The 26,467-nt window shown below is 59.2% G+C and overlaps 1 protein-coding gene across 2 annotated transcripts; it reads left to right on the top strand.

The window, feature by feature from the left end:
- Positions 1–324: 324 nt before the first annotated feature.
- MICALL1 (MICAL like 1) lies at positions 325–26,434 on the top strand. 2 transcript variants are annotated; one of them, XM_057743527.1, is made up of 16 exons: positions 338–792; positions 4,945–4,993; positions 5,503–5,644; positions 9,793–9,881; positions 10,999–11,141; positions 12,396–12,841; positions 14,042–14,099; positions 14,739–15,115; positions 16,556–16,971; positions 19,553–19,687; positions 20,279–20,405; positions 20,542–20,632; positions 20,782–20,855; positions 23,236–23,350; positions 23,510–23,556; positions 24,609–26,434. In XM_057743527.1, exons 1-16 carry the CDS (start codon positions 647–649, stop codon positions 24,728–24,730), a joined length of 2,577 nt encoding a protein of 858 aa, XP_057599510.1. In that variant the 5' UTR covers positions 338–646; the 3' UTR covers positions 24,731–26,434. The 2 variants fall into 2 exon arrangements, 1 of the variants encoding a protein (XP_057599510.1); XR_009054856.1 differs by lacking the exon at positions 20,542–20,632 and having other exon boundaries at positions 325–792; positions 24,609–24,700.
- The last annotated feature ends 33 nt before the right edge of the window (positions 26,435–26,467 follow it).

Raw genomic sequence — 26,467 nt, 5'->3', positions numbered from 1 at the left:
GCGTAGTGGAGGTGGAGGAAGTCACTGTGGGGAGGGGCTCGTTTGCGGTGGGCGAGGGGTTCAGGGGCCATCCCAGAGTTCTTCGACGGGGTCCACGGTGGGGGGGTGGGGAAGGGGTGACCAGGATCGCCGAGGAGAGGGGCGGTGTGGTGCTGGGCCCGTGGCGGGGGGCGGGGGGGGGGGGGTCCGCGTCTAGGGGGCGGAGCCGCCGCTGGGTGGGGCGCCAGGCCGCCGCCCCCTCCCCGCTCCCCGGCGGCGGCGGGCGGGGACCGAGGCCAGCGGGACGCCCGCGCCCGCAGCCGGCCCACTGCGAGGGGAGCCGGCGGCGGTGAGTAGGCGGCGGCCGGCCGCGCCGGGCCGGGCCACTCGGGCGGCGGCGGCTCGGGCAGGTCCGGGCAGGGCCGGGCGGGCAGCAGGCAGCCGAGCCGGGACCCCGCGCCGGAGCCGCAGCGAGGACTCCGAGGCCGCGGCCCCGCCTCCTCCCCGCCCCGCGCCCGCCGCCCGCGGGTCGCGCCCCTGAGCTCCGAGCGGCGCCGGCAGGGCCGCGCCGGAGCCCCGCCGCAGCCGGAAACCGTCCCGAGCCGGGCCCGAGGGGGAAGCCCGGTGCCGGCGGCGCCCGGAGCCGGGCCCGAGCCCCGCGCGGCTGATGGCGGGGCCGCGGGGCGCGCTGCTGGCCTGGTGCCGCCGCCAGTGCGAGGGCTACCGCGGCGTGGACATCCGCGACCTGAGCAGCTCCTTCCGGGACGGCCTGGCCTTCTGCGCCATCCTGCACCGGCACCGGCCCGACCTGCTGTAAGTGCCGGGAGGGCGGGCGGCCGGGGCGCAGGACGGCGCGGGCCCCGGCTGGGGACCCCCGCCCCCCTCAGTGACGCGGAGCCGGGGCGGCGGCAGGCGCCGCCCCCGGAGGCCGAGACGCCCACCCTCCCGCACGCCCCCAGCGCCTCGCGGGACGCTGAGACCCTCTGATCCAGGGCACCCCTCCCCCACTTGGTCTCTTTGACCCCGCCCACTGGAACACAGTCTGGCCCCCATGCTGGTCCCTTTGCAGGGGCCCTGGCCCCGCCCACAGGGCACTGATCTCCGCCAAAGGGACACCGAAGCCCCCAAGGCCTTGACTCTTTGAAGGGGCACCGAGCCCTCCTCCGGGACCCTGGGCTTTTCTTATGCTAAACTCTCAAACGGGCTCTCTGAGCAGCCCCCTCCCCGTGGGGCATTGAGGCCTGTTCCCTCCGTGGAGCCCCCTGGCTTTGATTCCCCCATGCCATCTAGTCTCCAGGGCAATAGCACAGTGCCTGGCAGAGAAGAGACCCTCGGTTAGCAGAGGTCGGATGAGTAGATGGAAACCACCCCACCCCCCACCCCCTTAGGACACAGACCTGCCTCCCCAGGTGTGGGCCCCAAGACATTGTTGTCCTTAGTGGGGCAGGGAGGCTGAGTGAAGACTCCTAGGGTCCGACTTCCAGCCCTAATGGGGCTGCTCCCAGTGAGGTTCCATGGGAAAATTTATTCAGACCCCAGAAAAGTTGACGGCATTTCTATCTCAGTTCCCTCTGCCTTGGGCCCTGGAACCTCTTTCATTCATTCATTCACTCATGAAACCCTGAGTGCATGTTTATCTGGTACCTGCCATTCCTTGTCCTTCCAGTCTCATCTGCAAACTGGGGACAAGAGTCATGGTCCTTGTCTGTCTTGCTTACAGCCCCTTGGACAGGGCTCCCCAAACCTGGCAGGTTTTGGAGTCTTTGTGTGTCTGTTCCACCTCCAGACCTGCGCTCCCCAAAGACAGCATCTGGGAGGCTTTGATGAAGGCGGGAAGGAAGGATGCACTTAGTTTATTCTGAGCCACGTGGTACAATGTCTGTGGGTGGTGGATTGGGCCCTGGGGTGGGCCCTGGAGGAGCGGGTTTTGGGAGTTGTGGACGCAGAAGTGAATGAGGTGAGGTGGAGATGTAGGTGGGCTGCTGCCTGCTGCGGGGCATGTGACACGGGGTAAGGGGGCCTCAGGAGCTGGGGCTTGAAGGATGGAGAAGAAGGGCACCCAGACTGGACGCATGCATTAGAGTGGAGGGCTTGAGGGGTCTTCTATTTTGGCTGGGGAGCAGGCAGTGAGGGAGAGCACGTGTGTGACAGGACTCTGGTGTCAAGCTAAGCCGCACGATGGACCTGAGCCTGCCAGCACAAAGTGAAGGCTGCTTGGTTTCCGGTCTGCTCCTCCGTGTCCTAGGTGTGCAACCTTGGGAAAATCACTGGATCCCTCCAGGCATCAGTTTCCTGGTCTGCAAAGTGGGGTTGATAGTAAGACCTACCTCAAAGATTGTTGTGAGAATTAAATGCGACGATGAACATTCAATTAACATTAGGTATTATAAGTAGTGTTATTAGGCAGGAAGGGATGATGAAAGTGTCTTATTCCTTCATTTATTCCACAAGTGTCTGCAGAGTTATACAGTGCTGGACACTGAACCTGGTAATGGAAATAGCTAGCAACGAACCAAGAGACAAACCCCACACAGTTTCCCAGGCCGGTGGGGGTAACAGATACATAAACAGTGCTGATAACTCCACGTGGGAAGTGCTATGTCAGAGGGCCAGGCTGGGAAGGCCTCCCAGCTGTCACATAGTCTTCACGGAGATAGCAGGAGCCCATTCAGGGCCGAGGGAAGGGCATTCCAGGGCAGAGAGGACCACCTGAGCAGAGATACAGCCAGCGCTATTGGAGCCCATAGCACAGGGCAGGGAGGGCCAGGAGATGTGGCTGGGACAGAGTGCTTGGGGCCTGCTGGCTAAGGAGGGTGGATGGGGCCACGGGGAGGGATGTGGCTTCCCTCCTGAGAAGAGATCCAGAATCAGGTCCAGGCGTTCATTTGCAGGGCAGGCTGGCATCTGGGCTGCCAGCCCATTGCACAGGAGAAAAACTGAGGCCCAGGTCCTACATGAGGCATAGAGAGGACCTCAGTGATGGGAAAGAGAGGATCTCCATGAGAGCAGGGCTGGGGTAGGGGCGAGGGCAAGCACCATCCTCTAAAGTGGTTCAGGCTCTTGGAGCTGTGGGCTCAGGCCTCTGCTGGGGGTGGGTGAGGGCACCGGCTCAGTCCCCCTCCCCCAATCCAGGCATCTTTAAGCTCCCTTGAGGGCAGGAACCATGTGGGTTTCAATTCTGTGCTCCTCATTGCCCCCAGAACCAAATAGAACTTCCCAGGCCTTTGAAAACTCTCAGAAAATATGTTTCCAAAGCCCAGATGTTGATTAGGGACAAAGGTAGGGGAGGGAGAAGAAGTGGAGGAAAAATCGTAGTATTGTGGAGACCTTTACAGTTTTCACACTGTTTCCGGCGTTTATGCATCCAGTAGACATTTATGGAGTACTGGGCACTGTGCAGGGTGTTGGGTGCACAGGGCAAGCACAACGTGACCCCAGCCTTCTAGGAACACTGCTAGGGAGACAAACGGCCCAGACAAGTTGCTTTTGTCTCATTTGGTCTCAGGGCAAGCTTTTGTTGGGGGCTGGGCTGGTGTCACAGTGTCCCCGAGGTTTAGAGAGGTTGCGTAGCTTGCTCAGGGTGACACTGAGCCAGTGGCAAAGCAAGGGGAGGAGTTAGGGACCCAGCTGAGGGGAGAAGGAAGCGGCCTGGCCAGAGGTGGCAGTACCCCTCTGAAGTACGTATACAACGCCCCCCCCCCCGCCCCCGCCCCGCCACTCAGCCTTGGGGGCACCTCCTGGGGTTTGCAAGCTGCCCCTGCCTGCCTTGGCCCACAGTTCACTGTACCTTGGACTCTGCCTGGATAAGTTAGCGGGCTGGTAGGCAGGAGGAGGAGGGCTCTCTTGTGTCTGTGAGGCCTGCCTCTGCCAAGCCCAGTCCTTCCCACCTGAGCCTGGGAGGTGGTACAAGGGCATCCCCCAATTTGCAGATGGGAAAATGAAGGCTGCAAGGACTGCTGACCTGCCTGGGACCCAGCTTTTGAAGGTCATGCTGCCTGCCTGCCTCTGGGCCTGTCTCAGGCAGTCAGTATGCAGTTTTCAGCCATAGAAGGACAAAGCTTCGGGCGGGTGCCCCCGGGAGGCTGCTGAGCAAGAAGGCTGGGCCTCCTCGGCTGATTTCAGCCACTCTCGCAGCTGGAGGGGGAGGTGAGGAGGGGATAAATAAAGCCAGGGTCCCCCGGCAGGCCCTGCCACTTCTCACCTGTCCCAGCTTAGAAACTGGGACACCCTCCACTGCTCCCCCAAGGATGGTGCCCCCAGGAGTGGCCCCGCAGGGTCGGCCAACCGTTCAGTGCCAGCAGCTCTGGAGAACGTATGATTTCCAGGCTGGTTCAGACTTGTTCTATTCCTGGTCCCATTAAAACAACATTCCTCTTTGGGTTGGGTTAGGGATTCAGCAAGTTGATGTGGCTTCTCCAGGTTTGTGACATGCAGTGGAAGGACTAGAAATGTGGATTTCCCAGGGCAGCTTCCTCTTCCCAGGGTGGCTTCCTCTCTCTGGGCCTCAGTGTCCCCTATCTGTGAAGTGGGGTAAATACCCGTTGAGTAGAGTTGAAAATAAATTCAAGATAGGAGCTCAGCGCAGTGCCCAGCGTGAGGTCAGCAATCTGTGGGTGTCCCTGTCGTTAGCAGCGTTGGTCCTGGTCGTAGTTTTGTCTTTGCCTCTGAGTTAGGACATGGCTTCCTGGGGGATAAACTTGAAGCTGGGACTTTTCAGCCCCGCCCCTTCTGAGTGATTTCCAGCCTCTGCTTGGAGGCCTCCAGGGGCCATGAGCTCATCCTCTGCCCCACCTGGCCGCCGCTCTATTAGCATGTGCTTGTTGCCTCAGTTTCCCCCTCCACAACCCACAGACCCCTCCCCCAACCCTGCTGAGGCCCAGGCTGGCTGGGATGAGGTCACCTCCACTGGTCACATCGCTGCCCCAGCCCCTCCTCAACGCTCCTCCCCCGCTTTGCCTCTTGCAGAGATTTTGATTCACTGTCCAAGGACAATGTCTTCGAGAATAACCGTTTGGTGAGTTCCCCAGACTGATGGGAGCGCGCGAGGCTGTGTGTTTTGGGCGGGGGTGTGTGTGTGTGTCGGAGGGCAGGGGTCTTGCAGGGCAGGAGCCGAGGCGAGGGGCTCGTGGACCAGGTCCTGGAGCAGCTGCCTTGCCCTGGGGCCCTGGCTGCTGCTCTCCCCACCCCCTGCTCCCCTCGGGCCCGCTTGTGCCTGAAACACCAGGCCTTCCCCTTCTCCAGGTCACAGTGTGTGGCCAGCGCTGAGAGGGGGCCACAGTCACCCCTGCCCTGGTCCCCCTCATCCCGCTGAGCGAAGCTGGGTCTGTGCAGCGTGGCGCCCACTGGCCCTGCCTCCTCTTCCTCTTTGTGCTTGTGGCTGTTTCTGTGCTCACCCCCCATCCTTGTGGCTGTTTCTGTGCCCACCCCCCCCTCCTTCTCCCACCCCTGTACCTGCCCCCAGCCCACACCTTTTCCCCCTCTGCCCCAAACCTTCCCCCACCCTAACATCTGCCCCCACCCCAGGCCTTCGAAGTGGCCGAGAAGGAGCTGGGCATCCCTGCTCTCCTCGACCCCAGTGACATGGTCTCCATGAGCGTCCCCGACTGCCTCAGCATCATGACCTACGTGTCCCAGTATTACAACCACTTCGCCAGCCCTGGCCAAGGTGAGAGGGGTGCAGTCCTTCGGGAGGGCTGGCCGTGGGGGCGGGGCTGGCGGTGTGTCACACTTTTCTAAGCTGCAACCCGGCACAGGAAGGCAGCTCATCAGTCATTCACTCACTGAAATATTGAGTAAAATAACACCAGGCTGGGCCCTGGGCGTACAGCAGGGAGAGATTGCTGCCCTCGGGGAGCTCACGGTCTGGTGAGGGAGACAGACAGCAAACACATGAGCCAGTCACTGAGCGAAATAACGTCAGAGGAGGGACTTCCCTAGTGGTCCAGTGGTTAGGACTCGGTGCTCCCAGAGCAGCAGGGCGTGGATTTGATCCCTGGTCAGGAAACTAAGATCCCGCAAGCTACGTGGCATGGTAAAAAATTAAAAAAAACAAAAAAATTAATAATATCAGAGGAGGCAAAGCAGGGCGCGTTCATCCGCTGTCTGTGAGTTCACCTCTCGGGCCCCCACCCTCACTTCCTGTTTGCAGACACTTCCCTGGGGCTTTTTCCTGCAGCGGGGAAGTGGTCCTATAGGGCTATTGTGCACCGTCTTCCTCAGCAGTGACCTTCAAGGCCTGAGAACTTAGAGGCTGGGGAATTGTGGGGGGTGGGGCGGGGGGGGATGAGGGGCTGCAAGGGCATTTCTCTGCCCTGAGTCAGGTCACTGGAGGGTTTCTGAGCCTCCTGCCTAGAGAGTCCCCACGTGGGAATCTCTCCTGGGCCTTACCTTCTGCAGAGAGGAAATGGACTCAGAGAGGGGAAACGAGGAGCTCAAGGTCATACAGCAGGAAACCCGAGTCCAGGTGTCCTGACTCCTGCGCTGTGTCACTGCTGTCAGGGGTCCTGTGGGGGTGGGCGCCTTGCCCCTCCCCTGCCACGTCAGTCCTTCCTCCTGCCTCTGCTCTCCATGTGGTTAATCTCAGCCCATCTCTTAAAAAGAAAAGTATTCTAGGAAGTCTGTGGTTTTTTTTTTTTTTCTCTCTTACTAAGAGTAAAACATGCTTACTTTAGAAAATTTAGAACATAGAAAAAAGCATAAAAATTAAAAAATTAAAATAATCTGATACTTCCCATCCCCCCCATAATGCTAGGGATTAAGATTATAATTGAACAAATACCATCATGTGTATTTTTCTAGAAATCACAATGAAAGTATTTCTCAGCTGCTGGGTCTTTGGTGAGGCAGCATGGACTGAATGTTTTTGCGCTGCCGTTTACTGTCTGGGTGACAGTGGGCCACACGGTCACCTCTCGGCTTAGGGTCCCCTTTGCAGTGAGGATAAAACGGCGCATCTCACCGGGTTGATGGGTATAAATGAGGAAGCGTGAACCTGTGTTTGGCCCTTATTTAGGACTCAAGGCTACTATTATTATTACTTTTTTATTCCATTGGTTAGAGTTTAGGTTGCCCACCTAGAATCACAATTCAGTCTTATCTTCTGGAGGGTTCCCTGTGGCCAAACCCCAGTCTCCCTGTACTAAACTCTTCTCTGGAGGGCCACCTTCCCGGGACCTGTGGGGCGGGGGGGTGGGGGAGGGCCCTGGGTAATACTGTTGGTGGTGCCCACTTTGTTCCCGGGTCCTCACCAGGCACCCTGGGGGTGAGGTCACCTTGGTGGCCCAGCTCCCCATGCTGTGCCTGGGCGAGAGCACCCCCTGGGCCTGTGGGGAATTCTTGTCGCTAAAGGCACAGCTTGTGCTTTCAAAACAACTTGGCCCCTAAACGCAAGCCATTTTTATCCCACCTGCTGCTCAACCAGAGGAAACACAGCGAGGTGTTCCAGCGCTGGAGGCGAAGCTGGCTCTTAGCCTCCCCCAGATGGTCCTGTTCTGTACTTTCTGGGCGAGGGGAGGGATTTCAAGGGTTGACTTTCACTGGACTGGGTAACTCTGGAAGCTGGCCGTGGCTGAGACACCACCGTGCCGTGCTGTCTGTTCATCTCGTGCCAGGCTCTGTGGGGGCCGGTGACCCTGGGCATATCAGCTGACCCCTGACCTGCAGGAGCCACAGCCTAGTCTGGAACCAGAGTGTGAGGGAAGGAAGCCCAGAGGCTGAGGGAATCAGAGGAGGGGTACCTCCCCCCACCCAGGGTTCCAGGGGTGGTATCATCAGGATGAAGCCCAGTTTCTTAGCAGGGCCCCTGAGGGCCTCTCCCCACTTAGTTTAAGCCACTTACTACCCCAGCAGTAGTCATAACTGAATTTCTGGTGCTGCTTTGAATACATCACATTCCTTTACTGCTAAGCCTTTCTTCTTGGTGATCCTCCAGTCCCTGTTCCCTCCCTCACACCCTGATACATTCTTTCCTATTCATCCTCTCATCTCCACATTTTGCCTCCTCCAAGCAGACTGCCCTGATATACTCCAGGTATTCTTATAGCCCCCTGCCCTGTGGTGAACATATAAGACTCTGGTCGTAGTATCTCAATTACTCCTCTCTTTTCCCCTGTAGACCATCTGTCTAGTTCACAGCTATGTGACTCCAGCACCTGGCACTTATTCATTTAACAAACATTTATGGGCCTCTACTGTGTGCCAGGTACCGTGCTAGGTGCTAGGGAGAGAGCTGAGAACAGTACAGACTGACAGAGCTTGCAGTCTAAAGAATGGGGGAGGGAGAGAGAGAACAAAGTAATTAATATAATTTCAGATGAGTCCGATGAGGAAACAAAATAAGGTAATGGTATAAAAAGCAACAGGAGGAGGAAGTGGCTGTTTTAGGTGAGTAGTCAGGGAGGGCCTCTCTGAGGAGGTAACATTTGAGCTAAGCCTTGAACAAGGAGGAGGAGGCGGCCATGTGAAGATCTGGGGAGGAATATTCCAGGCAAGGGGCCAGCAGGGGGCCTGTATGCTCCAGGGGAGTGAGGGGGAAGGAGGAGGTGAGGATGGTGGGGGGCGGGGGCGGGGGTGGTGGGGGTGGGGGTGGTGGTAGGGAGTAGGCCCCAAATTTTTGACCATGACTCATGGTAAGAAATATGTTTCCCATTAGAATCCACGTTTATGTGCACATATATCACTGAAACACGTTTCAGGAAATGATTCTTCCCCTTTACAACATGAGATGCCTGCAGATATTTTCTTCTAATTCATTTTTACCATATGCTGTTGCAATCCACTCAGTTGATTTCAGGGTCCGTTCATGGATTGTGACCTGAGGTTTGGTCAATGCTATCGTAGACCGCAGTAAGGAATTTGGATTTATTTATTTATTTTTTATTTTTTTATTTTATTTTTTTGCCGGCCCACACGGCTTGCAGGATTTTAGTTCCCCAACCAGGGATCCAGTGCAGGGCCCCCTGCATTAGAAGTGCAGAGTCCTAACCACTGGACCACCAGGGAAGTCCCTGGATTTTATTTTTAAGAATTATCATACTTGGACTTCCTAGGTGGCGCAGTGGTAAAGAATCCGCCTGCCAATGCAGGGGACACGGGTTCGAGCCCTGCCCTGGGAAGATTCCACATGCCACGGAGCAACTAAGCCCGTGCGCCACAAAAAAAAATAAAAAGAATTATCATACAATAGCATTGACTTTTTTTTTTTTCTTTTTTTTTTGGTATACAGTTCTCTGATTTGGAGGGTTTTATTTTAATCACTGGGTACAGAGTAGGTGCTCAGTAGATATTTACTGAAGTAATGAAGGAGCAGAGTCTTGGAGGAGGCGGGTGTGGTGGAGGGTGGGTTTCTTCTGATTCGAGGGCGTGCAGGCAGGCTTCTGGGCTGCATCTGCCCCCTTGGGCACGGGCGAGGCAGCTCCTCAGTTCAGGGAACCAGCCCATCTTCCTGAACCTTCAGGCCGGCGCCATATGGTTCCTCTCCTTTCCTCCCCTTCACCCACTTAGCCTGGTGGGAAGGAAGCGACCCGTCCTTTCACATACTGGGTGCCTTTGGTTCTGTGATTGTCCTGGTGCCTTATTGTTCACACCGCCCTGTGTGGTGGGAGTCACTGTCCCACTTTGTGGAGGCTCAGCAGGGTTGGGTAGCTTGTCATCGGCACTTAGCTTGGAAGTGGAGGCGTCCCCTGCCTGTGTGAAGCGGGGTCCCACGGCGTCTCTCGGTCTGCCCTCGGGGTGGCCATGGAGCTCAAAGCTCAGGCCAGGTTGGGCCTCCAGGGTCTTCAGCTGCCTCAGGGCCTCGTTCTGATCTCTTGGCAGCTGGTGTGTCATCACCCAGAAAGGACCTGGCACTGTCCTCCCCTCCAGCCGAAGCACCGATTCCCACGGAACCAGGAGACAGGGCTCAGGTAGGCAGATGCTGGGGGTGGGCAGGCGGGGAGGGAGGACAGTGGCCACTGCCGTGTTCAGTGGGTGTTCTTGGTCCCTTTCCCATTGGCTTTGGAAGTAGAGTCTGATAGGCCAGGGCAGGGGGCAGGGGCAGGGGATGGCAGGCCTGGGGGTGGGGCACAGGGCATCTATGGCACTGACTTTCCATCATGGGACTGACAGGACTCACCCATACTATACAGCAAATTCTCCCCTTGATTCCGGTGAAACAGAGCTTTTAACTTCCTAGCGTGATTCCATTTACTCCTCAACAACCCTGGGAGGTGGCAGGTATTGTGTCCTGATGTACAGATGAGGAAACTGAAGCTCAGAGAGGTTTGGTCATTTGTCCAAGATCTCTCAGTTGGGAAGTGGGGGCCGCCCTGCCAGTCCCCTGCTCCAAGATGCTTAGGGGGTGACACCAGCCTTTCACATCTGGACAGCACTTCACAGTGTGCAAAGGGCTTTTCCCAACTGATCCCATCTGCACCTTGCTGGAGGAGCTCTTGCGGGACAGGGAGCCTGGCCCGGAGTGGATGTCCAGTGACCATGTGTGGGGCTGAGACAGGCAGGGGTTCTAGGATTCCATGTGGCAGGTGGGAACCCATGGATTAGAGACGAAAACAGCTTGCTCAAGGTCACAGTGCTTAGAAGCTGAGAAGCTGGGACTTAAATCTCCTTGGTTCTAGTTGGGCAGACAGAGAAGGCAGATGAGATAGATCTAAGAGGACAGTCACCTGTCGGAAGGCCCACCTGCTGGGACAGGAGAGGGGCAAGAGCAGCTCGGGGGAAGGGATTATACAGCTGGTACAGCCAGAAGCTGCCTTTCTGGCGGAGAGGGCCCCGGAAACTGAAAGTCAGGATTTTTCTGTCTCCATCCTGACTCAGTGACCTTGAGCAAGTCTTTCCCCCTTTCTGGGCTTCAGTTTCCTCATGGGCAAAGCAGTGACCGTCCCCACCCTCTGCCCCTCCAGGGCTCTGATGGAATGTGTTAGCACCGTGCACACTTGGGGGATGGCCACCAGTGGGGAATGTTCTTGAACAGGATGGCTGGTGACCCCGACCCCAGCCCCAGTCTGTCTACCCCACTCCCTGCAGGGCGAGGAGTGCTCCTCGGGCAGCCTGTCGGAGCAGGGCGCCCACCGGACCCCCAGCAGCACGTGTGCAGCCTGCCAGCAGCATGTGCACCTGGTGCAGCGTTACCTGGCCGATGGCAAGCTGTACCACAGGCAGTGCTTCCGGTGAGTGGTGGAGGACCCTGGGGGGCAGGGGAGCTTCCCGGGATTCAGCACCACGCTGTGCCAGGCCCCGTGCCAGGTTCTTCATGCCGGAGCATCTGCCGTATCCCCATTTTACTGATGAACAAACAGAGGCCTAGTGAGGGGAGAAGACTTGGTCAGTCAAAGAATTAGAGGCAGAAACGGGGCCAGAGCTCTTAGAGACTAAGTACCTGATGATGATTAACGAGCAGAATATCCTTTAAAAGCAGTTGAAAAAAGAAAGCACTTTTTAAATTTTATTTTTTCTTCCTTTTTTTCCTTCCTTTTTTTTTCCCTTTTGTTTTTTCCTAAAAGAAAGCAGTTAAAAAAAAAATCATAGTAACAACTTGCTTTCAGTGTGTGGGTCCCAGGGGAAGCCAGGTCTAAAGAAAATGGAATAAGAGGCAGGAAAAATATAAATGGCTTAGAGAATGTATGAAAACGTTTTACGTGTTAGAAAAAAAATCAGCAAAGCAAATTGAATAGTCACTGGAAACCAGTGACTGGGAGTTATAGTGTGTATTCAGTCGTGGTTTAGAGAGTGTGTGTGGGGAGGGGGCGGGAGGGGTTGGTGGTGGCGGCGGTGGTGGCGGTGGCTGGACTTGGAACCCCAGGCACCTGACTGCAGAACTGAGGTGTCACGGGGGAAAGGATCTCGAGGAAGGGAACCATTGCACCAACACAGTCACATCTGGCCATCAGGGCAGTGTTTTAAAAACTTCTTATGGTGACATCTGTTTGACACTGTGACCAGTTGTACTACGTACATCCCTAAAATCAAGCTTGATAAACAGATGCACAACTGAAAGTAGAGTTTCATAAAACAAGTGTGGTACATTCTGATATATTGTATCTTATTCTATTTTATAACAAAACAACAAAAAAACCTCCTTGGTTGAAAACCACTGAGTTGATTTCTTGAGCCACTGGTGAGTGGCGGCGGCACCCTTCGTGAGGGGAAACCTTTGCTTCCTCTTGCAGTAGAAACTGAAGGCGTGTTTCACAATTTATGTTGCTGATTTCACGTGGTTTTATTGTTTTACTATGATTCTGACATTTACCATTTTCCTTTTCCGCTGGGCAGTTCTGGGTATTGAGATAGAATCCAGGCTCGCAGCTGGAACTTGGGAGGAGGGGAGGGTACAGCCTCAGCTGCTGGAGGAGGGGTAGCCAGCACCCCGGGCCAGGCTGCCTGGCTAAGTTGACCCCCCCACCCACCCCTGTTCTCCCTGGCAGGTGTCGGCGATGCTCCAGCACCCTGCTCCCCGGAGCCTACAGGAGTGGGCCAGAGGAGGGCACCTTCGTGTGTGCGGAGCGCTGCGCCAGGCTGGGCCCTGGTGGGCGGTCGGGGACCAGGCCCGGACCCCCCTTACAGCCAAAGCAGCAGCAACTTACACAAGAAGCCAAGGATGTGGAGGGAGGTGGCCACAGTGCTAATGCAGCTGCAGGGGCTGAGGCAGACATGCCCAAGGCCAGCCCCGAGGGCCGACCCCAGATCCCCACCAAGCCCCGGGTTCCTGGCAGACCACAGGAGCTGGCCAGCCCCCTAGCCAGCCGCCCCACACCCGCCCCCAGGAAGGCCTCCGAGAGCACAGTCCTGACGCCCCCCACGCCCCGGCCCCGGTCCAGTCTGCAGCAGGAGAACTTGGTGGAGCAGGGAGGCAGCAGCGGCCTGGTGAACGGTGAGCAAGGGCCCAGCTGGGGCTGGGCACTCCCTGGGGTGTGCCTGGCATTTACACGTACACGTGCCCGGGAATATTCGTGGGGCACGCCGTCTGTGCCTGCGTGTACTGTGGGTGTGCTGGGGATGACCGTGGGGCTGAGGTTATTAATTCACGCAGCAAATAGTTACAGAGGCCCCTCTGTGCACACTCTGTTCTCCATGCTGGGCGGGGGGACACCGATCCCTGGCCCTGACTGCCCCATTCTGTGTGCCTGGGGTGTGTGTTCTGTGTCTGTCTTGTGTGCTTCAGTTTCTGGGTGTGTAGCGAGTGCACACCACGTGTGCCTGTATCCCGAGTGTGTCTGGGACTGTGTCCACACTCAGGTGACTTCCCCTGCCACACGCAACCTATGTGCTTGTCCACATCTGGATGTCTGGCAGGGGACAGCTCAGGGGCTGGGGGCGGGTGGGGATGTGTCCCTGGTCAGATGGGCCCCTGGGGCCCCAGGCTAGCCTGCACTACCGTGGAGACCCCTGCCTCGCCCCCTCATTGTCAGAACTTCCCACATGAGCTCCCCGGGCAGCTCGTATCAGTGGAGGCTCAGGCCTGGGGGAGGGAGACTCCCAGGGTCTCCCTCTGGGACTTGTTTGCTCTCCTTCTGTTCCACACTCGTGGAGGCGTTCCTGAGCTGGGCGCTGGGGATAGAGATACTGTCCAGACCTATTTGTGCCTTTGAGGCACTGCCGGTCTTGAGGGAGAGGCAGACAGACACGAGGATCGTGGTGGGATGTAGAAGTCTGTTAAGATGAGGGAGCAGAGGCTACTGTGGGGTTCGTGGGGGACACTTGGGAGGCAGGGGAGGCTTGCAGGAGGAGGCGACCCTGGGGCTGTCCACTTTGGGGAAGTGTCAGAGGGGCACTTGGGTTCCCCCTTCTTAACTGAAATGCAGATGGGGTCTCCATGTGTCCTGGCCTTGCCCCTTTGACCTTCTCTACCTGTCACCTTTGGTGTTTATCTAATCTCCCTGAGTGCTGGGCTGGGGAGATACGAGGGTGCAGGTGAGGTTGCCATGGCCACCCGGAGTCCATGACCTGCCAGGTGGCATGGAAGGGCACTCCTTGGGGAGGCAGGCACTTGGGCTGCTCCCTGGGTGCCCCACCCTACTGCCTGGCTCACAGCTGCCCATGAAGCCCTGTCTCACTCTCCTTTCCCATCTAGGAAAGCTGCACGAACCCCCCGTCCCTAAGCCCAGAGGGACACCCAAGCTGTCAGAGAGGTATGCTGGCCCCGAGGGTCTTTCAGGGCCCTGCTGGGGGGAAGGGGAGTACCCCTGAGGTCTGGGCGCGTAACAAGGTCATGGGACCCACAAGCACACCCTCCCAAGAAGGGGTGGGGCTCATCTCTGGGGGCAGGAGCCTGCGCCCACATCCCCTTCCCTGTGGCTCCCCTGGGATCCCCTTTCCTGTGGACGGCAGTGCCTGGTGGAGACGGCTGCCTCTGGGGTTCCTTCATCCCTCCAAGCCTCCACTGCCTCTGGAACGAGGGAGGCCTAAGCCTCGCTCCTAGAGCTGTTGTGTGAATCGACAGCAGACATCCTCCACGCTGGGACCCTGAGTCACAGGCGAGGACCTCGATTGCAAGCTGTTTTTTGGGAACGGTGCTTCCCCTGTGTGGTCCATGGGAGAGAGGGCAGGGGCGGGGGGCGGGGTGTGGAGAGAGATAGAGGAAGGGGAAGAGAGAGGCCCCCCTCTTTCTGTTCCAGCTCTGGGTCCAGACTGGCTGCACTGGGCTGGGGTGGGAGAGAAGGGTGCAGTGTCTCATCCACCCCCTTTGGGATGCACTCAAGACTGTCCAGGGAGAGGACGCTGCTCCCCTTGCCTCCTAATGGTTTCTGCTTCTTCCCGCCTCCGTCCAGGACACCAGCCCCCAGGAAAGACCCCCCATGGATCACACTGGTGCAGGCAGAGCCAAAGAAGAAGCCAGCCCCCCTGCCCCCGAGCAGTAGCCCTGGGCCACCGCTTGGGCAGGACAGCAGGCAGGCGGAGAATGGGAGTGTGGACGAGGTGGCCCCGAGGGGCTCAGAGGCAGCTGGCCCGGAGCCCAAGCCCTACAACCCCTTTGAGGAGGAAGAGGAAGAGCCCCTAGCTGTGCCCGGTCCAGCCACCGGCCCTGCCCCAACTCACCCAGAGTCCACATCCAAGTCCCTGCACCCCTGGTACGGCATCACCCCCACGAGCAGCCCCAAGACAAAGAAGCGCCCCGCCCCCCGAGCACCCAGCGCATCCCCCCTTGGTGAGTGCTGTTCCTGGGGGCTCTCCAGGCAGTCGGGACTCTGGGGTTGGGCACCTGGGTCAGCCCAGGGCGGGGGGCGGGGAGGGCAAGGGGTGCCGTAGACTCCCCTCCAGGCCAGGTGTGTCACGTAGGTCCTCAGTTAATCCTTGAGCAAACCTGTGAGGTGGGTATCATATCCCATTTTGCAGGTGAGGAAACTAAGGCACAGAGAGGGTAAGTGATTTGTCCAGAGCCTCAGAGTGCTTAAGCAGTGGAGGCAGGATTTGAACCCAGGCTCCAGAAACCATACTCTTAACCCTTCCTAACCCTCCTCACTGGGCTGTTGTGAGAATTAAATGTGTTATCCATTGACGTGCTTAGCAGAGTCAGGCTCCTGGAAAGCGCCCGGCAGGGTTAACGCCAGTCGTGCCCATCTAGTCACTATCCTCTAGCTGGCAGGTGCCTCAGGCTCGACCTGGTTGTGTGACACAGGCGCTAGTGACTCCGAGCAATTCCTCCCCTGTGTCTGTCCTCAGTCTCCCCATCAGGAAAATGGACCTGGGGGGCCAGCTGCCAGGTGCTATGCCCAGCCCTCCCTCTCACCATCTTGCAGTCTTCTCAGGCCCTGTGCACGGTCACCTTCCACAACGAGTGGGGTCCAGCTTCCTCCAAGACCTCAGTGGGAGCCCCTCAGACAGTGGGGCCGAGAGCACATTCGAGATGACTGGAGGCCGGTGCTCAGGTGGTCCAGGCCCCACTTCAGCCCCTGCTGGCGCCCTGGGGCCCTCCAGCTGAGCGTGGTGGGTCAGCTGATTGGAGGTGGTGGGTGGGTGGGGGGCATGCCGCCAACGGGATGAGCTCTTGAGTCGGACACAGCGGGTAGTCCAATCCCAGCCCTTCTCTCTGAGTCTGTTGCCTCACCTGGAAAGCGCCGACGATACTTTGAAGCATGGTGTCCGGCCACCACACGAGGATGAAAGTGGCGTGGGGCAGTGCCTGGCCCGGAGCCGGCCACCGCCGGGGCTGCCCGCCCCTCCCTCTCCTGCTGCCCTCCCTCCCCCTGTGCTCGGGTCAGAGGCCGAGAAGGCAGACAGAAGCGAGGCTTTTTTGCCTTTCCAATTCGGCTCTGCTTTGGGTCAGATCAGACACGGGAGGGGAAGTGGAGGCTGCAGCCGCGCTGGATGAGGAAGTGAGGGCCGTAAGGAAACCAGGGCTACAGACGTGCCACGAGGTGCACGCTAGAGCCCAGCGAGCGTGGGGTGAATTCGGATGGTTCATCTGCCAGTGACCTTGGTCCTGTCACACCTTTGCTGTCCTCTGGGCTCTTGCTTTTCTGGACGTGGAGGACTTGGGTTTCCAGGGCCACCTGCAGCTCCGTCGAGAGTGGAGCTTGTTAGGTGAGGCCAGGAGGCCTGACGGCGCCCTGTTGCACGGCACCCACTTGCACCTTTGTTTGTGCAGCCCTCCACGCCTCCCGCCTGTCACACTCGGAGCCACCCTCGGCTACCCCGTCGCCAGCCCTCAGTGTGGAGAGCCTGTCCTCCGAGAGCTCCTGCCAGCCCCGCAGTGGGGAGCTTCTGGAGCCGCCGGTCGTGCCCAAGAGCTCCTCAGAGCCTGCCGTCCACGCCCCTGGCACCCCTGGGACCTCTGCCAGCCTCTCCGCCAACTCCTCCCTGTCCTCCTCTGGGGAACTGGTACAGCCCAGCGTGGACCGGATGCCTCAAGCCAGCCCTGGCCTTGCCCCCAATACTAGGGGCAGCCTGGGTCCCCCGCCAGCCAAGCCCTGCAGTGGCACTGCCTCCTCCCCTCTTGTGCTGGTTGGAGGCAAGAGCCCCGCGCCTTCCCCTGGAACCTCGTCCCCACAACTCCAGGTAAAGGTGAGTGCTTCACCCTCGCTAAAGGCTGCTGTTCTGTCTCGTGGCCATGGGCCTGGTCTCAGGGCAGGAATGTCCAGGGGCTTCCATTGTTGCTGGCCCTGACTTGTCGGGTGACCTTGGCTGTGCCCAGCTACCCACTCACCACTCCATTCATTGAGACACAGCTCCATCTCTCCATCCTATCATGCATTGGCCAGACCTCCTGTCCATCTATTCACCTGTCCACCTGCCCGGTCCTCCGTGTCTTGAGGCATCTAGCTCTTATTTACCTGCCTAGCCCGTGCATGTGCCCATTTGGGACGCATCCACCAGCCACCATTCACCCACACATCCTTCTGTCCATCCTTCCGTTCACTGAGGCCCTATTTGTGCCAGACGTTGGCACGGTGGCGTTGAGACCCTGTCCTTTCCCTCCAGGGGCTCACAGTCTGCTCAGGGAGACAGGCCTAGATGACTGTTCTCCAAGGCCACCTGGGGTAGAGCACAGAGGGGAGGAGATGACTCCCTTCTTGAGGTCATTTTCCTTCTCCAGAGTCCTCAGTCTCCCCTCCTGTAGAATGGGGAAGATGGTGTCATTGAGTCCTTCCTGTGTGCACGGGCTGATCCGGGTTCCAGAGGTGATGTGGCTGTGGTGGTCTCTGTCCTCCAGGTGCTTACAGCCAGGTCGGGGGTGGGGTACTGGGATGACTGTGCCTTGTGCAGAGTTTGTAGTTGGGAAGGGGTTGGCCCTCAACAGGCAGAGGGCCCAGGAAACAGCTTTACTGGGTGCTTCTATCGTATGCCACTGCAGGGCGTGGACAGCCCCTGCTGCGGGCTCCCCTCACCACGGCCCCTCCCAGGCCGGCCCCACGCACCGTCCCCTCTGGGCGCTGGAGTAGGCACGAGGAGGATCTGCTGGGCACGCACCCTAGGGAGCCCGTTTTCCAGATGACCTTGTGGCTGGTGGAGCCATGCAAAATCCAGGGGTCGGGACGTTCCTCCAGGCACCTAGTTCACGAGGGGGCCTCTCCTGCCACCAGAGTCCGTTTGTGCCACCAGAGTCTGATCCTGCACTTTCTCCCACACTCTGCAGCCCTCTGAGGGCCCAAGACTCATCTAGCCCCAGGTGGAGGGTAGCTCCGGGCCTGCTGTAGTCCCGGTCTGGCCGACCTGACAGAGGCGAAGTCTGGGGAAGAACCTGGACTGTTCGTTTATGCACCTTTCAAATGCCATTTAACCTTCCCTGGCCTGGGCAACCGCCTCCTGTCCAGCTCTCTCACCGCCTGCTGTGTGACCTGGAGAAGGCCCCGCCCCTCAGGGTGCTCTGAGGAGCCCCAGGGTGCCTCGCTGTGGGAGGTGGGGGAGGGAGGTGATTTTGGACACTCCCCCCCTTCCCCCTACAGGCAGCTGCCTTTAAACCTGCTTCCTGTCCTGAGGTGTGTGAGAGGTTGGTTTGAAGGATTTCTGTGGCTGAGGAAAGGCTGAGAACCCTTGAGGGACTCAGGGGCCTTCGGGCTGTTTGGCCCTGCTGGGTCCCTCCAGATGTGATTGTGGAGGGTGGGGGCAGAGCCCCAAGGGGACTTCCTTCTGGGGTACCCCATCCCTTACCCTAACCCCAGGATTCGGAGAGAATTCGAGACAGTGGGGGCAGGAGACAGGGCCCTTGGGCAGGTGCTGCCCTGTGGGGACCAGACTGTCTCCCTGCTGCACCTGGCCCCTACCTGGCACTTACCTTGCTTCAGATCCCAAAGCAACTTCCTTCCCCAGGCTGGCACAGGTGAGGTGAGCAGGGCTCCTCCCTCCTCCCCTCAGCTGTTGGGAGCACTCCATGGCCTCAAGTGGTGCGTGCTTCTGATGAGCTGGGGCAGGTGGTTGGAAGATGCTGGCATTGCCCACGTGGCAGGCAGGGCCTGTCCCAGTGCTAGGCCTGCCCAGCTCTGCTGCCCTCAGAGAGCTCAGGGATCTCCCCAGAGGGACAGAAAAATGCAGAGCAAAGGGGGCAGCAGGGGATGGGGGAGGGGGTCTTTCCTGTGCAGAGAGGGAGCTCCCTTCCTCCTCCCTCTGCTGAAGGCGGGTTCCGTGCTTTTATACTTCCTGGTTGGGCAACCCTCGGTAAGGAGCTGAGCCTCAGAATCCCCGCTGGAGAAAGGGTGGTTGTGAGGCCTGGATGAGCTGCTGTAGCTCTGTCCTGCCCTAAACTGCACGTCCTGACCACTGGCCCCAGTGCCAAAGGGCTGCCCCAGCTTGAAACAGTTTCACTGCAGCTTGGGCTCTTCTGGGAGGGGTGTGCCCTTGACCCAATTAGTTAACCTCTCTGAACTTGAGTTTACCCAACTGTTAAATGGGCATGGCACTACCCACTTTGTGGAGTAGTTGTGAGAACTGAACAGGAATGTAGAAAAGTATCCAGTGTGGCAGCTGCACGTGGGAGGCGCTGGGAAGTGGAAGTGTTTGTTGAATGACTAAGTGCCTCAGAGACTGGGTGCTCCGGGATTCTCTGCCTGACCCCCACTGCCTGCTTCCCATGGTCCCACGTGGTCAGGCTGCCAGGGTCCTACTGCCCCTCCCTGACTTATCTTCTGTCATGTCTCCCTGCCTTTAGTCTTCCTGTAAGGAGAATCCTTTTAACCGGAAGGCATCCCCCACAGCATCCCCAACCGTAAAGAAGGCCACCAAGGGCTCCAAGCCAGCGAGACCGCCTGCCCCAGGACACGGCTTCCCGCTCATCAAACGCAAGGTACTGCTGGGAACCGCAGATACCTGGCTGCCTGGGCCGCAGGCTTCCTGTGGGACTCCGCCACAGGGTGAGCTGCCTGGGCAGCTTCCCGCAGACGTTGGAGGGGGCAAGCTTGGGAGGCCCAGCTGGGCGATTTATGACCTTGCAGCCAGGGGCATTTTGAGCAGATCAGCTGCTCTGACCAAAAGCAAAGCGTGATGTATTTAAATTGTTACTAATAATCATCCAAGGATCAAAGCGTCCACGTGACATACTTCTACTTAAACAGCTTCAAGTTCTCAGTTTCTCTCTCTAATAGGGTCACTTGCTCACATTGGGATATCTTTTCTGGGGTGGCAGAGGAGAGGGAGGGAGTTGCCACGAGAGGCAGAAGTTGTGTTGCCCTCTGGGTGTGCCCGTTGGTGCTGGGAGCAGGGACATGGCGGGGTGCTGGCTGTCCCTACACCCACACCTCGCCACGCTGGGGTGTGGGACAGAGCTGGGACGCTGGGCCTGTGGAGGTCAGAGCTGGCTGGAGAGAGGAGGAAAGCTCCTGGCGGCAGACAGGGGGAGGGCTGGCTGACCTTCAGGTGACCGGGCGCTGTCGGGCAGGTCCAGGCTGACCAGTACATCCCCGAGGAGGACATCCACGGAGAGATGGACACCATCGAGCGCCAGCTGGATGCCCTGGAGCACCGTGGGGTCCTGCTGGAGGAGAAGCTGCGTGGCGGAGTGAATGGTGTGGGAGCTGCGGGGGACCTGGCGGGTGGGACTCGGGTGGGAGGAGCCTCTCCCCCCAGGGTAGGAGCTGCCACGGCCCCTTCGAGGATGGGGACTGCCCCCAGCCCTGGCCTGAGTGGGCATCTGGCTTCTAGAGGGCCGCGAGGATGACATGCTGGTGGACTGGTTCAAGCTTATCCACGAGAAGCATCTGCTGGTCCGGCGGGAGTCTGAGCTCATCTATGTGTGAGTCCTCCCTCCCCTCGGCCCCCGGCTCCCCTGCCCAGGATCCGTAGAGCTTAGGACTGAGATTCTTCACCTTCTTCCCTCATCAGCGACAGCACAGGGCAGGCAGCTGGGGCAGAACTAACAGTCACCTTATTCCCACCCTCCAGCTTCAAGCAGCAGAACCTGGAGCAGCGCCAGGCTGATGTGGAGTATGAGCTCCGGTGCCTTCTCAACAAGCCAGGTGAGGGCGGCCACACCCACACCCTGGACATCTACCCTGGGGCCTGGTGGACAGACAGGGCCCTGATGGGGGTGAACAGGCAGAGTCTGGGAACAGGGCCGGGGACGGGGTGGGAGGTGCTGTCTGGGCCGCAGCAGGTGGTAAATAGGCTCGAGACAAGACAGGAGAGGGAACAGTGTGGCCAGTGTGGGGGTGTGACATCTGCGGAGTTGGGATGACAGGCCTGCAGGAGCAGACTGGCCTGTTTGGTACCCTCCTCCTCTGGAAGCTGTGGGTGGGCTCCTGGGGGGAGGGGTCAGGCTCCGGGGCCCAGGGCTGCCTCCAGGAGCGAGGGAGAGCAGGTGCCTGTCCAGAGGCAGCTCTGGGCACGTGGCCGTTAGGCCAGAGCATGGCAGGACTCTGTTGGTGGGGGCAGGGCTGGTGGCAGGGCCCCTGCACAGCGTGGCTCAGGATGCCTCTGGGAGGAGGGAGTGGGATGTGCTGAGAGTGGAGGGGCAGCGGGAGGCACTGGGCGTGGAGTCACACAGTCCTGCGTCCTGCCGCTGGCTTGCTGGGTGCCCTCAGGCAGCCTCCTTAGCCCCGCTGAGCCTCAGTGGCTTCCTGTGTAGGACAGGAATGAAGGTCCCCACCTGGGAGGGCATTCTTAGGACCAGGAGATGGTGGATGTGGAAACGCTCTGTGTCCTCTGAGGGGCTGACGGCCGATGGTTACCATGTGACTGAGTTGGGGTCCGGCCGTGACGCGGGGTGAGCGCAGCTGTGGGCTGGGAGGGACGGCAGGACTGTGGAGCGTCCAGAGGCCGGAGCCAGCGCTTCTGACCACGTCCTCTGGCCCAGGTGGTAGGAATCGTTCCCATTTAACAGGTGAGGAAGTGGAGAGCCAGAGAGGCTGAGTCCTGTGCGTTGGTGGTGGAGCTGGGCTTCTTTCCAAGTCTTTGGCTCGGGCATGTCCCCGCACACGCAGCCCCTCCTGCCGGCTGGGACAGTGGCCCTGCTTTTCCATTGACCGGGGAACTGGGGAGGCTGAATGAGACCCAGAGGCAGGCATGTCCCTGGGGATGTCACAGAACGTGCCAGCCCTCCACCGCCATCTCTGAGTCACTCCCAAACCTCAGGAGGCTGGGGCGTGGCTGCCACTCAGCAGGAGCCGCAGTGACACCTCGTGGCCGGACTGGGGGCAGCTACTCTCCACCCCAGACCAGCCTGGCCCTGGGCTTTTTTGCCTTGCTTCTCCAGTCCTCTGTGTGGTGGCAGCACATCCTAGGCTTGTCATGCTGTCCCAGATGTTGCCTTTGGAGGGTGAGACTGGTTTATGAGGCCCCAGGGGGGCTGGACATCTGTAAGACACTGTAAGGGCTGTAGCTCAGGGGGCGTGAGGCTGCCTGGGAACAAGCACTGGCTTCACCCTTGCTGTGTGACACTGGTCAAGGACTTCTCTTCCCCAGGCTTCAGTTTTCCCACATGTAGGTCGGGGACAGAACTTCCCCAGGCCCCAGACTTGAGAAGCAGCAGAGTACAATTTGAACTGGGGCAGTGACTCTGAAACCTGCGTTGTCCCCAGAACTGTGCTGGGCTAACGGTTCCAGTTTCAGCAAGAAGAGGCGGTCGGGGGTTGGGGCATGGCTGAGGGGTCTCAGGGTGTTTACTTCGAGTTGAGGAGGCCTGTGATGGCAGATGGCGCGGAGGGAAGGTCAGGTGTGGGCATCCGCCCCCCGGGGAGCCTGTGAGCTGGGTGAGAGGAATACCAAGGTGCAGGTGGGGCCTCGGAGGGCGATTCCATGGGATGGCTCAGGTTCTCGAGAGGAGGCTGGAGGGGCAGCAGCTGTCCGAGGCATCAGGCACACCTCCTGGCAGGGCTCCCTGTCCCCCAAGGGACTCCTCTAGTCTGCCCTCCTTCATGGCATGAGATGAATGTCCCAGTATGCCCTTTGGGTCACATTGCTTCTCCCGCATGAGGACCCCTGGGGTTCCCTGTTATCTCCTCACCCCTGCCCCACTCGGGCCAGCCCAGCAGTGGAGGCTCTCAGCAGTCCCAGCCCGAATCCTGCCTCCCCCAAGAAACCACTAGTGAACATTCGTTGAGCGACTGCATGAGCGTAAGCAGGAGAGCCTGGCGCGTGCTGGTCTCTGTGCTCAGAGCACGTGTTGTGCCGGCCCTCCTGGAGCCCCCCTTGGAGAGTTTTTTTGGTAGGCAGATGGGTATCCTTGGTCTCGTCTGTGACAACCTTCATTTCTCCAGAAATTTTTAACCCCGACCCGTCCGGGCCCCCTCCCTGTCCTCAGGGTGTCCAGCGTGAGGCTGGTCTGCGGCCACCCTTAGCACTTAGGCATTGGTTCCTCACTTCCTGGGACTCACGCTCCCAGTTTTTCTCCTTGGGCAGAAAAGGACTGGACAGAGGAGGACCGGGGCCGAGAGAAGGTGCTGATGCAGGAGCTTGTGACCCTCATCGAGCAGCGCAACGCCATCGTCAACTGTCTGGACGAGGACCGGCAGAGGTGACGTGGCTGGGGGAGGGCTTCCCTGGGGGCGGGGCCTCACTGCCAGCCATCCCAGCGCCCCTTGCTCAGCCTGTGTGGACTTGGAGTCTGGGGGGGCCTGAGAGATTATCTGGTCCTTCCTCTTGTGGGACACTCAGCTTCCCTTTCTCATTTCAGGGAGGAAGAGGAAGATAAGATGTTGGAAGCCATGATCAAGAAGAAAGGTGAGGCCCCTCCTCTGGCCCACTTGAACTCCTGGAGGGTGGGGGGCAGGTTGAACAGAGGGTTGGAGTGGGCGCTATAGGGGTGGTATGTGCAAACTCCTAGCCCCTGTTGTGCCAAGAAGGCCATGTGTAGCAAGGAAGGCCAGCCTACGGCGAGGAGGGTGGGCGTGGGATGCCCTGGTGCCCACAGGGAGGACGGTGGCAGATGGGAGCATTTCCCAGGGTGCGTCTGCCTTGAGCTGTGCGTTCCTCCTTGAGATCTGCAGCTGGTCTAGGAGGGCTCTGTGGGCTCAGACAGCAGTCCCTCCCGCAGATAAGATAGTGCCTAGAATGGTTACGAGAGCACTGGACTGGGAGTCAGGAGACCTGGGCCTAATCTTGGTTCCACCAGTGCCTCATTCTGTGGCCTTGCGGTTAAGTCTGGGCTCTAGTTAGACTGGATTCCCATCCCCGCTCTGGTGCTTCCCAGCTGGGTGGCTTTGAGCCAGCACTTCACCCCTCTAGGCCTCACTTTCCTTGTCCGCAGAGTGGGGGTGATGGAGGCACCCGCCTCCCGGCATGTGCTGTGGATGGCTGAATTAACGTGTGTAAAGCACTTAGCCCAGGGCCTGGCACCTGCACAGAGCTCGGCTGGTGTTAGTCTGTTTCAAAACCCACGTTTTCCTCGTCCATAATAAGTAAGGGGCTGGGCCAGATGATTTCTGAGGTTTCTTCTAGCTCTGACAGTCAGTGTTTGTGTTGTAACCCCCAGAGCTGTGAGCACCAGCCTAGGGGAACCGAGCCTCTTAGAGATAAATGTCTGCCATGCTCTAGGGCTCCCCCATTGCTTTCCCGGGAGCTCATCTCAATTTGATCCCTGCCAAAACACCGGGAAAAGGTAGCATCCCGTCCTAGAGACGAAGAACCAGAGGCTCAGAAAGGTGAAGGGACTTGCCCACGGTTTGAGACAAGGTGGTGGGTGGTGGAGGTGGGCCGAGCCTGTTGACCGGCGTTCCCAGGCCATCCCCATCACCCCCAGCCTGCCCCGAACTACTCCCCCCTCCCTTCTGCAGAGTTCCAGAAGGAGGCTGAACCCGAGGGCAAGAAGAAGGGGAAGTTCAAGACCATGAAGGTGCTGAAGCTGCTAGGAAACAAACGTGATACCAAGAGCAAGTCCCTCGGAGACCAGAGCTAATGGAGCAGGCTGCCAGCTGGGGACTCCGCCCCTCCTGGCTTGGCCCCCGGGGCTGTCCTCTGCCTGGGGCGCCCTGCTTCCCTTCAAGATCAGTCGAGGGGAGAGATGACTTACGGGGAGGGAGCCTCTGGGTGATGGCCTCTCCTTCCTCAGGGTCCTCTGGCTGGTCTGGGCCAGAGAGTTTTCTTCCCTCTCCTGTGAGCCACCGGCAGCTGTGGCTCAGCCCTGCCCAGCCTGGCTCTGATGACCCCAGGTGCTGTGACTGAGCCAGGAGCGAGCAGGGTCTTGGGTCCAGGGAGCAGCCGCAGCCGAGCACACCTGTCCCTCGTCCCACCCAGTACCTGCCCTGTGGTGCTGGGCATCTCCTTGGTCCCTTTCCCTTCTGTACGACATGCAGAGGGGAGCCTTACCTGTCAGAGTCTTTGGGTCTTTCCACCCACGAGGTCTGCCCGTGGTGGACCTCCAGCCTGGGTCTCCCGCCTCTAGGGCTCTGCCCTCTTGACAGGCCAGGCTCAGCTGCCCTGGCGCCTTCCCTCCCCCGTCCCGGTCCTGAGTCCCTGTCTTCCTTTCGGTGCAGGCGGCCCTGACTCTCTTTCTCCTCACTCAGGAGCTCTATTTATGATGTCTCTTAATTAACTTCGAGGTAGTTACTGCATCGTCAGACACGCATGGGCCTGATGGACAAATCCCTCCCTCTGTTCCTTGAAGTTCTAGCAGGTGCTGCCCTCATGTCCCCTCGTTCTGTAGGAGGTCTCCTTGCCCCGGACACCATGCTGGGGTCGGTGGGCGCCTGAGTGCTGAGCCCCCCAGGGAGGGCCTCGGGGAGGCAGGCCCCAGCCCCTCAGCCAGGTCAGCAGCAGGGTGGTGTGTGGCTCGTAGGTGCTCACCCTGGTCCTTTACCACGCTGTAGCCCAGCCTCTCCTGTAGGCGCTCCCCGCCACCGCAGGCTGGGGCCCAGGGGACCCACTCCTGGGCGGGTCATCGCCGGCCTGTCTCCTCACACGCGTCTGTTCTCTCCCGACCTGTTGCCACCGAAGGACTGACAGCCACTCACCCCCAGGGTGGCTGTGGGAGGGGAGGAGCGGGTGGGGACCACCACCTCCCCGCCAGGGAGTGTGCCCAGCAGCTCTTGGTCAAAGCACTGTTGCTATAAGCTATTTCCGGGGTGCCTCTAGGGCCCCCTTCCCTCAGCGCACCTCTGGGGAAAGATGGCACTCTATTCACTTGAGAGGTTTTCCTCACGGACAATAAATGGAGACCACCTCGGCTGCCAGCGCCCTGCAGCCTTGGGGCGCCTTCCCCTCACCAGGCCTGCCTTCTCCCCTGCCCCCACCATGCCTCGCGGCCCCCATCTCTGCTTGCCCAGGAGGGCGTGGAGGGGCCCTCACTGCCTGCCCCCGGGGCAGGACCCCTTCCTCTGCAGGGAGAGGTGGCTCTTGCGCCTGTGCAGCCCCTGGCTGTCCCCTTCCTGACGTGCCTGTTGACCTGCAGCTGGGGTCACCAACTCCAGCGCCTTTTGGGGGCCAGACTGGGTGTGTCCTGAGAGACAGCCCTAACCCTCGGGTGGTGGGGACTGAGGTGAACAGGGGTGGATACGCTGCAACTAGAGGGGAAGTTCTCTCTCACTTAAGTCAACTGTAGCCTGTGGGATGTGGGGCCACTGGGGCCAGATCTTTCCATTTTTCAAAAGAAACTGGAAATCCAGATGGTGTGTGTGTGTAATTTATAAATGTTGGC

The sequence above is a fragment of the Hippopotamus amphibius genome, chromosome 7, assembly GCF_030028045.1.
Source record: "Hippopotamus amphibius kiboko isolate mHipAmp2 chromosome 7, mHipAmp2.hap2, whole genome shotgun sequence".
Taxonomy (NCBI): Eukaryota; Metazoa; Chordata; class Mammalia; order Artiodactyla; family Hippopotamidae; genus Hippopotamus; species Hippopotamus amphibius.
This window is presented reverse-complemented; position numbering and strand designations above follow the sequence as displayed.